Raw genomic sequence first — 12,352 nt, forward strand, 5'->3', positions numbered from 1 at the left:
CCCACTCCCCTTGGGTGCCAGATAAGATATCAAGCACCTTGGGACATCTTCCTGATGTGAAAGGCATGGCATAAATGTAAATTTTACTGTAATTTGTAACCAATTCTCATAGGTATCTGATTCACATATCACTTCAATGTTACAAATCGTGGACTCGCAGCACAGGGGACAACTGTGACATTGTGAGCTCATGGTTGGTGGTTGAGCTAATGCCTTTCTCTATGGCTTTAATAAAGTTTTGTGGTCTTTTCATAGTTACCAGATGCAAAGAGAAACATTCTGTACTGCAGCTGCAAACACACAGATCACTCTCCCAGTGGCAGCACAATAATGTATTTATAGAACAGGGAATATTAAAGGGGCCAGAACTGATTCATTTCAAAAGGTACAGTGACAGTACTGCACAAATGTGAACTCCAGCCAACGGATTTGCTTAAAAATATGCAATGAGAATCATTTTGCATGTTAAGAATTTATTTAACAAATATATATTAAAAAATTGTAAAACGTACAAATCTTAATGATTCATATAAAACTTTGGATTCCTTTTTAACACAACAATGAAATTATTTCAACACAGAGTGAAATCAAAACCCGAATGACTATTAACTGAACATATTCAACTGATAAAAAGGAAAACAAGTAATGTTCCTTTCTTTTATACAGCAACTTTTGTCTTCATGTTTGTTTGCCCTAAAGGGTAATATTTTTCTGGTTCATATTATGGAAAATATTAAACATGATCATAGAGAACTTCAGTTAAATTATTTTCTGATGTCTCTACTCCACCAAAACAAAGATTAGATTTGCACTGAATTGTGCTCACTGACCCTATTTTCTAAACGTTTTGAGTCAACCACCTACTGACATTGAAACATGTAGCAGCATTGATGAAGCTAATGCCTGTGTATGCGGTGAAGATCATTACTATTTAAAAATGATTTTTAATATTCCATTTTACATAGACAAAAAAAAACACTTCTAACATTTCACTCACATTATTGATGTGATATTAAGTCCTCGATTCTCAGTTTGCGGAGATGGAACAGAACTCTCTGATGGCACTGCTGCTGGAAGGGTTAAGACAATGGAATATAGCAATTGTAATGAAGATCTCTGTGACCTGGCAGAAGGTCTCATACTTTGGATCATATCCCAGCACCTAATCACTGTGAAGTGACTGCAAATGAACTCAAACTGTAGTAGGTGTAGTAGCTGAGCATTAAAACCCAACTGATTGTTTTCGGATTCCCAATGCTAAAACAAAATAATGGTGGATTTGAATTCTTTATTTTTTTCCAGAAAATAGCTATTTATTCTATGTTAAGGTCTCAATAAATTATTCTAACCAGCACTGCAGATATAAAGTATTCTTGTGTTTAATATTAATGTACATAGTAAAATGTACAGAGTGAACCTAGGACTGAGTTAACAGAAGTTGGATAGTCAGCCGCTCAGCTTAGTTGCAGAGGCTATAAGTTATTTAAAGAACAGGAAAGAGAGATTCTTAATAAGTGATACTGACATGAATTAAATGAGAATTGCCTATTTCTTTGTGTGATTCTTTGTGCGACAGTTCATAAATAGGTCTACAATGTATGCCCTTGTATCCCAGTTAAAAGAGAACAGGTCAAAAAGAAAAATTCAACACATTAAATCAGTAAATTGTTTGGCTGCAAAAGGCTTCACACAGCTCCTTCAACAATGCTGCGTTAACAATTCACTGTCAGTTTTGTCGATGTCTTTTGTTTTCTGCCAATTGGTATCAATCAGAAGTCGGGGCTTTGGACACTTATTATCTTCTGCAATTTCCTCCTCTGTTGCTGTGGCATTAAATTGCAATTTCTCCGATGGCCCTTTAACAGACTGAATGCTTTAAACTTGAAATAAATTAATTATCTGAGATTTTTGATTTACTGAACAGGCGATGAAGATGTAAAAATACATCCCACACAAATGGACAAAAAAACAGTTCAATCTTCCATTTAGTAAAAAGCAAAGAGGTTGCTCAAACGCCAGTGTACAATACATAATCTTCGATTATTAAAGCAAGCTATTGCTGAATGGTTATTCAAAGATTATCAGGACAGAAGATTACTTTACACTTTGTTGGCAAGTTTATGTTGGTTTTATTTTCCCACGTTTTGTAGCACCAGCAGAAATAAGAGGAAGACTTCTCTTCGTGATAGCAGATCAGTTTTAAATGTTTCTGCTTCATTTGCTGTCAAAAGAATTAAATGTTACATTTTAGAAACGATGAATACTCATTTAAAACTCACAATTTCTTATATAAAAACAATCAGTTTGCTTATCTATAAACTACATTTATGGCACTAAACACAGAAAGCCAAAATTTCAATAACAAATGTTCAGTTACAACAACAACAACCTTCATTTACATGGGGTCAACTTCTATGTTTTCACCCTTCACGAAGGGAAGCATATTAGAGTGCTTAACAGTGACAGAACTTGACGCTGAGCCAGGGAGAAGGGGAAGAATACGGTCAGCATATTCTAAGAGAAAGGTCTTCAGGTGTGATCTAAAGATGGGCAAGAGTAGCCACAAATATACAGTCAATTCACTTTACAGTGTGTTCTGTGAAGCGCTTTGGGACGTCCTCCCGACGTGAAAAGCGCTATATCAAATGCAAGGATTATTATTATTATTATAAGGCAAATAGATTGAATCAGAGAGTTCCATAGTTTCAGGGCATAGTGGCTGAAAGCACAGCCTCCGATGGTGGACTGGAGGGAAGAGAGATGTGGAGGCCAGAGCCACCTAAGCAAAGGGTGTGGTGGGTAGATGTCTGGATAAGGGTTTCAGCTGCATTGGGTGTGAGGTATGGCCAGAAGTGGCATTTGGTGGAGGTAGAAGAATGCGGGCCTGGTCAGGGACTGGATGTGGGGAAGGAAGGACAGATTGGGGATCAATACTGACGCCAAGGTTGCGCACTGGTTGAGGTAGTTTGAGGGATAGGTAGGGGAGGTTAAGGAAGTCGGAGCCACAGGTGAAGAGACGTAGACAGGAGCCAAGGAGTATGGTTTCTGTCTTGTCAAATGCAGGTGCAAAACGTTCAGGCATTGATGTCTGACAAACAAGAATGGAAAATGTGGGATTGCCACTGGAGAAGTAGATTTGGGTGTTGTCCACATACTTGTGGAATTTGATCCATGTCGGAAGATGACATCACCAAGAGGAAGCATGTAAATGTGGAAAAGAAGGGGGCCAAGGATGGTAATCTGGTTGGTGGGGGGAAAAGAAAAAACATTTGCAGAGATAGAGTGATGGTGGTGGGTGAAGGAGGACTTGAACCTGGAGTGCGGTCCCACTAAAGTGGATGAAAGAGGACGGCATGATGAACTGTGTCGAAGCAGTGGAAAGGTCCAGCGGGAGCCCTGGTCACAGCGAGAGAGAGAGGTCGTCATTTGTGACTTTATCGAGCGCTGTCTCGGTGCTGTCGGCAGAGCGGAAGCTGGACTGAAGGGGCTCAAGTACGGAGTGGGGGGAGAGGAGAGAGAGGTGTAAATTAGTTGGTAAATTAAATTGTATGTAATATAATAAATAGCAATAGTTAAGGTTACATAATCTTTTCACATGGCTACAGTTGAAGATTACTTCTGGTCACATCAGGTAGTCCAACCTTGTATGTTGAATCTTGTCAGGTTTTTTATCTTGGACAGAATGGATTTTATACTGGAGTGCTGTGCACAATTCTAGTGGCCAGACCTACAGTAGGGAAATCTTGGCATTGGAGAGAGGACTTTTCTGGTCCTGTATAGTCCTATGTAAGTTATTTGTTACAATATGTGGAAAATCATGAAGTTGGTACCCAAGAACAGTACAGATAATAATCTTTGTATTTGATATAGCGCTTTATCACAGAATATACTGTGAAGTGTACAACAATAATAACAACAACAAAATTACATTTGTATAACACCTTTCACATCGGGAGGACCTCCCAAGGCTCTGGACAGTCAGTGTTTCAGGTCCAAGCTGGGGGTCGGGATTGAGGACGTCCTCCTGACGTGAAAGGCGCTTTATAAATGGAATCTTGTTGTTGTTGTTGTTGTTGAGGAGTGTGGAGGCCGGGGGGGAAGCAGGGAGATTGAAAACACGGTCGAAGAAGAGGGCCTTGAGATGGATCTTGAACGAGACAAGGGAGGGGGTGAGGCGGAGGGACTGTGAGATGGAGTTCCAGAGAATGGGGGTAGAGTGGCAGACGGCCTGCTTGCCAATAGTGGGGTGAGTGAGGTGGCGGATGTGAACGAGGCCGGAGCCTGCTGAGTGGAGGGAGCAGACAGGATAGTAGGGAGTTAGGAGGTCGAGAAGTAGGGGGGAGCAAGGCCATGAAGGGCTTTGAAGATGAGGACCAGAATCTTGAACTGTACCCTCTGTGTGATGGGAAGCCAGTGGAGTCGGGCGAGGATGGGCATGATAGGGTCATGGAGCCTGGTGCGGGAGAGGACGGGGGCTGCAGAGTTCTGGATAATCTACAGTCTATGACGGGAGGAGTTGGGAGGCCGACAAGCAAGGAGTTTGTATAGTCAAGCCTCGATGTTATGAATTAATGTATTCGGGTTTCAGCGGCCTGTGGTGTGAGATGCTGGTGGAGCCGGGCGAGGTGGGGGAAGGCAGAGCAGGTCATGGCATGGATGTGGGGTAGAAAGGATAGTTGTGGGTCAAACAAGACCCCGAGGTTCTGGATTGGCTTAGCAAGGTGGAGTTTGCATCCATGGATGGTGATGCTGTCAGCGCCTGAGGTGTGGAAGTGCTGAAGGGAGCCAGTCAGGAGAGCCTAGGTCTTATTGATGTTCAACTGACGAAAGTTAGCTCTCATCCAGGACTTGATGTCTGACAGACATTCAGTCAGGACAGCAGTGATCCTGGAGTCAAGGGTGGAGGCAGAGAGGTACAGTTGGGTAGCATCCATATGCATGTGGAAGTTGACCCCATGTCTGCGGATGATGTCACCAAGAGGGAGCACATAGATGTTGAAGATGAGAGGACTAAGGACAGAGCCCTGAGGAACACCGCACGAGATGGTGCGGGGGCTAGAGGTCAATCCGTTTGTGGAGATGAAGTGGAGGTGGTGTGAGAGCTATAATCTAAACCATTGAAGGACAGAACTGTGAAGGTTGAAGTGAGAGGAGAGGCGGTGGATGAGGATAGAGTGGTCAATGATGTCGGAGGCAACAGAGATGTCAAGGTGGACAAGGAGGCAGAGGGAGCCCTGGTCATGTATAGACAGAATGTCATTTGTCACTTTGACCAGGGCTGTTTCTGTGCTGTGGGCGGCACGGAAACCAGATTGGAGGGGTTCGTGAAGGGAGTGGCGGGAGAGGAAGGAACGAAGCTGGAAAATAACAACTCGTTCCAGGACCTTGTAGAGGAAAGGGAGGTTGGAGATGGGGAGTTTGAGAGCAGGAATGGGTCCAGGGAGGGTTTTTAATGATAGGAGTGATGACGGCTGCTTTTACAAGTGTGGGAATGGTACCAGTGGACAGGGAGAGGTTTATGATGTCTGTGAATAGAGGGGCAAGGAGGTGGAGCTGGAAGGTAAGGAAATAGGTAGGGATAGGGTCGAGGGAGCAGGTGGTTGGTTGGTTTCATGTAGTGACGGTAAATTTTCTGGCAGCCATTTACGCAAAGCAGTGTCCCACAAACAGTTGTCAATTGAGTGACGACATTTTTTTTGGAAATGGTTATTACGCTCAGAAAAGCGATTGCCAATTGACTAACAACCGTTTTCCTATTTACTGCTGGGGAAACAGAGGCATATGGAGTAAGGAAACTTGACTAATGTTTTGCCCTGCCCGGGAATCGCTGAGGCGAGTGCTCTAACCACTAACCTACAGGACTCCACAAGATGATGACAAGTTCCACAAGTGCAAATCTGTACTCTAGCAACAGTAAGTTTGCCTATAATGGTCAGATATTTGATGTTCCCTGATAACTCAAGTGTTTTGGGACGTCCTCCCGACGTGAAAGGCGCTTATACGAATGTAATCTTGTTGTTGTTTTCGCACTTTAGCCAGAATTGCTTCTGAAGGTAAACCACACAGAAATTTGCAGCCCAGAAGGCAGGCCATTTACCTCCAGTTCCATTTATAAAGGAAGTTAATATTTCCTTATTCTATCTGCTGTTACGTGGTTTAAAACTGGATTATAAGCCTCTTGCCTTATCCTTTTGAGGTTTGTGTAGATTTTGCAGAACTACTAGACAATTTCTTCCAGAGCTCATTTCTGGTGCATGGATTAGAAGAGGGGGAAATAGATATATGTGATCTAAATGTTATTGTCTTCTTAACAGTACCCTGCAGGATGTGTACCAATTGCATTCTTAATTTACTACTGGTATTATGATTCTGCATTTTGCAATTCCCAGAAATTGAGGCTGGCAATATGAGAATCATTACCATGACATAACTATCTAAAGTATCTTATTGTCTGAGAGTCAGAAAATTACCCCACCAGTGTTATTCAATGGCATAGCTTTTCTGTATTTATTTCTGATTACATAGTGAAATTGCATCCTGAGGTAAAAGTGAGAAGAAGTATACCTGTGCTTAGTAGCATGTTGAGCTTTTCCTCTCACATGAATTGCTAGCTGCAGAACATCCAGTGAAATTAACATTCCTCTGAAGGCCAAAGACAGTTCAGAAACGTTAGTGAAATTCTTCCTTGCATCGTATTACTGACCACCACCACAACATATGCATTTAAAAGGCACCCTTCACACAGGTTAGTATTACATTATCTAGGTAAAATAATAATAATCAGAGAATTCATTGTTTCAATCACTATCTTCTATGTCTGTGATGAAAATACTGTCATTATTTTGTGTGCGAAATGGCCAAATAAACCCACTTATTTTAATTTTTCTTGTGCTCAAACAATTTAAGGTATTGTATTCAAGGTGAAGGCTGTTAGTGCTAGAAAATTAACATAGCTATCATTTCATGCACCCAGTGTCATCTTTAAGCATTCTTCCTACAGGTATGGCAATGGGGCGAATCTCCTGAATCAGAGTAGCAGCACCTTTGAGAAGCAGCGCCTAGGCAATTACACCAGTGTGACATTTTCTATTTCCCTGTACTAGCTTTGCAGAGTGAGATCCCCAAGTAACAGGCAGTTTAGTGAGTTGGTTCAATAATGCCAACTCATAACAAGTTGATGCTCCCAAACTCACAAAAAGACGGGCACTTTCATTACAATAGTCTGGATGGGATTTAAATCACAGTCCCAGAGATGAAAGGTCAGTGCACTAACCCATTGATCCACCCCTAGGCTTTCTCATTATTGAAGCACAAGTCCATAAACTCTTTTGAAAGGGAATTAGATCAATACTTCAAAAAGAGAAACATTGAAAAGTGGAATAATACTATACTCCTTTCATTTTACATTATCAACCAATCATGTTAAAACATTTCAGATCACTTCAGTGTCTTGACTGTGTATGTGTAGGCAAATATGGCAGCCAACTTGTGTACAGCAATGTCCCACAAACAGCCATGAAATTTATGATCACTTATCAGAAGATTTTTGGCCAGGACCTGGGAAAAAAGCATCCTTCTCTTTTTGAATAATGCCATGATCTTTAACGTCCATCTTTATTGGCAGATAGTACTCCCCAAGCATTGCATTTTATTGTCAGCTTGGATCATGAGCTCAAAGCCCTGATGTGAGGCTTTAACCCAGCCTTCTGATTCAGAGGCAAAAAAGCTACAGAGGTTGGCACTGTATTAGAACAACTTGCATTTATACAGTACATTTACTTGGGGTAGCGTCTCAGAGCGCTTAAAACAATTTTGAAAATATTTCAATTTAGACACCTCCTCATCTTAAGTTCCCTTCCATGTTTATACTGTATTGAGTTCAATATTACTTTTATCTATCAAGTGATTAGAAGCATAAAGAATTTTACTAACCTGTTATCAGGCTTCAAAAATATTGAGTCTCAGTTTGCTAAAAGTCAATTTCAAAGGCTACTGTTTTTTTTAGCTAACTGAAAAATCTAATTCTGCAATCTAATTGTTTTATTTGCTCTATGCCATTCTTTGCATATTTTGACATAAATCTTATACTCAAGATTCTGAGGCGTCCTAGTGATGTAAATATACAGTGAAATATACTTTGCATAGCACTGTGCTGAATTGCCATGTTGCAGATACCCACCCCTGAAGCCATTTCCTGTGCATCAATGTTTGCCAGAAGATTTTGAACTCTCTCATGAATTCTCTCCCAGGCAGAATTTCTCACTGGATCGAAAGGACAACTGTATAACAGAACAAAGAACTCTGAGATACAGTAACATTTCTGAAATAAATGAATCATTAAATTTGATCATGATGAGCCTGCTTTATAATTGCTGAATGAATGAATATCACCTAGAAGATAAAATGAGGGCAACATGGGGTTCACAACAAGAAATCACTCATATCAAAACGGCATATGAATTACACACAGTACATGAACTACAAAAACAACAATAATAATAATCCTTGCATTTGATATTGGGACTTATCACGTCTTTGAGACGTCTCAAAGCGCTTCACAGAATATACTGTCAAATGAACTGACTGTATATTTTGTGGGCGAAATGCGACAGCCAATTGCACACAGCTGTGTCCCAGAAACAGGTGAAGTTGAGTGACCCAATTATTATTATTATTTTTTATACAATAAAAAGGTTGTAAATCAAAATGTTTGGCTTTTGGAAATATTAACTAAAGAAAGCATAATTATTGAAATGTATGTGAATAAATTTAACTTCAAACAGTGTTTTATCATTTAAGTGTTTGTGTGTCACATTTTCAGTAGCAGCAACATTTGCTCTATAGTCCAAGATGTGAAGCTGTATATGGTGCCTTTGGCTGTTGCTGTACACTTTGTTGTTTAACTTAATATAGTAGTACTGTGTAATAGAGGTGAAAAGTGCCTACACCACACATGTCATTTCAAATTTTAACGAAAGGAACTACTTCGCTACAGAAATAATCAGACTAAATGGTACCTCTGAGATGTGCTATTGGAAAGCAGGTTGGATGATCTTCTCTGTGGAGCGGAATGATTTGGAAATTCACACATTTCGCTCGAAGACTGCCTAAGGCTGGGACTGATTGGGTAACTCTTAAGCTCCGATGTATCATCATTAAATTCATCGTAGGGGTCAGATTCTTTGCTCTACAGGATGCCAAAGTATCTGGTCATTAAATTACTTAATTTGAAAAAGGAAAATAAAATCTACCCTGAGAGATCATGTTTATCTACACTTCCCCATTAGATTATGTAGGATTCTTTCCCTGGAGCGAATGTGAAAAAACCTATAAAATTCTATCCAAGTTAATAATCTCTCGACTGAAATATAACAAATTTAATTTGTTTCAATGGCTTAGCAGCTCTACTAGTACAGAAGTAATATGCGTCTATCTGACACCCTTTCAAACTTGTATTTTTTGCAAATTTTTTGAATAGCCAGCTGTGCTACAAGATGGTAATTTAGTAGAATACTCCTTCTGTGATGTACACAACAATCACTGTTTAGTACTGATTGTAGTATCCTTTTTAAGTACACAAATGTGAACTAAATCAAGAGCAAGAATAAAATGTTGAAAGTGTTGATTGTACATCTAAACCTTATGTTAAGCGCAAACGTCAGTACTGAGAAAAATGTTTTAGGAGGTTACAATTACTGTGTGTTCTGAAAATTGCTTGAGTAAAAGGATGTTTTATTGTGGCAAAGGGATTAAACTTGAAAAACAGACAAAATATAGTCACTTTATGTTACAGCAGGGTAATATGAGTACTACATGCTCTGTTCTATTTTTGTTAAAGTGACATAAACAGAGTGTACTGTACCTATCAAGTTAATATACTGCAGTATGCCTTTGTTTATTGATCACCTTTGCTTGATTATTTTATAGCCTTAATGCTCATTGTGAGCTCATGTTATAAAATGCACTTTATAAAGAGCAAATATTGCGGTACAGAACAATATAATTCTCGGCACATTTGCAATTATTTATGAACAGTGTTTTACAATCACAATGCCCCCTGCTGTATGTTCAACTGTAAAAGTTCGGGGAAAAAGTCAGACATTGTTACACTCAACTCATCTGCAACAGAAAATAAAGTTAACTGTAAGAAAAATACAGGAGAGTAACAGGACTGTAGAGTTTAACCAACTAAAACCACATAACTTGCCATTGTGAGCACTGTTTGGCAAACAATCCATCTCTTGTCCAGCCAGGACGACACTATCCATTAGTACTTTGGCTGGCAGGTTTATAGGAACAAAATGGGAAGTTGGACAGCTCATCTCCAAGGAGACCCCGCTTATGGCCCGCCACAGGAAAATCGTCACTATTGGTGATTTTGACAACCGACAGCACAAGTTTGAGCAAATGTTATCAAATGGCTGCACAATGCAATCCAAACAAGTACTTTTGAATATGTAATATTGATACATAGCCACAATATGGGGTAGACAGTAGAGGGTTGGCTTATGTATGGGTATATCACAGACTGGGTGGGGAGGTTCTCAGTTGCAACGTCAGCTTCACTTCCCACTTTTCACGCTATTGGCAACTGTGTATGTAATTCATATTTGAATGTTTTGTATTCAACCCCCCATGGAGTTTTACTTCATAGTATAGGTCTGGTACTGGGAGAGTGCTGAACTGTTGAGGGTGATATCTTTTGGATAAAATGTTATACTGAGGCCTTTCAGAATAATGTTACAAATTCCAAGAAAAATTGCTACACCTGAAATTCTAGTAAAGTTATCCATTCAGTCTGATGGTATTTCACATATGAATAAACAACTTGAAACGTAACATTTTTGAACTATAACTTTTGTCCTACCTTCTTATGCAGGCACAATGAAATTAGAAGATAATATATTTGATTTAAGTTGTTCTTACCTTGTCTGGGCTAAATAGTGATCTGCAAAAATCTACACAAATAAAAGAAAAAGAGTACAGTACAAATACTGACTTTTATCTTACAAAGTGATTATTGCTTGATTTGCAATCACTTATGAAATAAAACAGAAAGAACACTGAACACATCAGGGTCTAAAATAGCAATTTCAAATAATTAAGATATTGCCATTATTCAATATGGGTAAGTCAACTAATGACACTAATCCTTTAAGATATGTTTGCCTTATCATGTCTTTTGTGGTCAGGTGACTGCCTCAGCCCACCTCATTCCCTGCACTCTTTGCTGCAGGAGGCATCATTGAGACGCTACCAAGTTCTACCATACAACGGAGGAGGGAAGGCTAGATATGATTAAGATAATATATTGAACAGGTAATAATCTAGCATCATCAGAGGATTTTAGATGATCCCTAAATGTATTAGAGGTTTTAAATTCAGTTCCAAAGTTTATGATGGTGCCTATTGGAGTCTAGGTTGCTCTACCAGTGATTCCAGGCTTTCTCACAATCACGCTTCTAACAATTAAGAATAATTTTGAAGGGGTAGATTTTTTTCGATAAACTTATCCTGCCTCGAAGACTTCATTAATATCACTCCCAGACAGAAGATTAATAGAGATCTTAGTCATAAGTAGTGCAAGAACTGTTTAGTATATAATAATCTAATGTTAACTTTAGGATTTAGTACTTTTTCTTTATCACGTGGTGTACAACAAATAATGTTGTTTCTATTGATTTAAGAAATACTGAGCTACAAATACAGCTATTAAATACATGGTTTAACTTTTTAGATTATTTATAATTATAAAGAGAACCAGTTAGTATCTTACCGTGATTGCGACATGAAGGAGAAGACGGTCTTGACCGAGCCTTCGGCCTTTTTTCAAAAGAAGAGGAAGATGATAGTCCTGAATGACACCTCTTCTCTGACGCAGATTTGTCACTCTGGCAAAGAAGGAAAACTTCTTTGTAATTAATTGATGCCATCTTCATATTATAACTTTACCAACACCTTTCACCTTGGCGATGCAGTGTAACGATGTGAGCCAAGAATGTTGGTTAATAATAATAATCCTTGCATTTGATATAGTGCCTTATCACGTCTTTGAGATGCCTCAAAACGCTTCACAGAATATACTGTAAAGTGAATTGTATATTTTTTGTGTGGGTGAAACGCGGTAGCCAATTGCGCACAGCAGTGTATTGAGTGACCAATTTCTTCTTTTTCTTTTGGAAGGAGTTATTACCCCCGGAAAAGTGACTAACAACTGGCTTCCTACTTAATGCTGAGTAAACAGAGGCATGTGAAGTAAGGAAACTTGCCCAATGTTTCATCCTGCCAGGAATCAAACCCAAGTCTCTCGCTTGCGAGGCGAGTGCTCTAACCACTGAGTTACAGGACTCAC

At 39.5% G+C, this 12,352-nt stretch overlaps 1 protein-coding gene across 1 annotated transcript in view; it reads right to left on the reverse strand.

Moving 5' to 3' along the window:
* Positions 1–466: 466 nt before the first annotated feature.
* LOC103178088 (spermatogenesis-associated protein 6) overlaps positions 467–12,352 on the reverse strand; it is a 37,903-nt gene continuing 26,017 nt past the window's right edge. The window contains exons 8-13 of the mRNA XM_007892604.2: positions 11,777–11,891; positions 10,927–10,958; positions 9,018–9,187; positions 8,180–8,279; positions 6,565–6,642; positions 467–2,221 (exon numbers count right to left, since the gene is read on the reverse strand). Coding sequence (XP_007890795.1) covers positions 6,571–6,642; positions 8,180–8,279; positions 9,018–9,187; positions 10,927–10,958; positions 11,777–11,891 — 489 coding nt within the window. The 3' untranslated portion in view covers positions 467–2,221; positions 6,565–6,570. The remainder of the gene's footprint in view (positions 2,222–6,564; positions 6,643–8,179; positions 8,280–9,017; positions 9,188–10,926; positions 10,959–11,776; positions 11,892–12,352) is intronic.

Source organism: Callorhinchus milii, unplaced genomic scaffold (assembly GCF_018977255.1).
Source record: "Callorhinchus milii isolate IMCB2004 unplaced genomic scaffold, IMCB_Cmil_1.0 Scaffold1, whole genome shotgun sequence".
NCBI lineage: Eukaryota > Metazoa > Chordata > Chondrichthyes > Chimaeriformes > Callorhinchidae > Callorhinchus > Callorhinchus milii.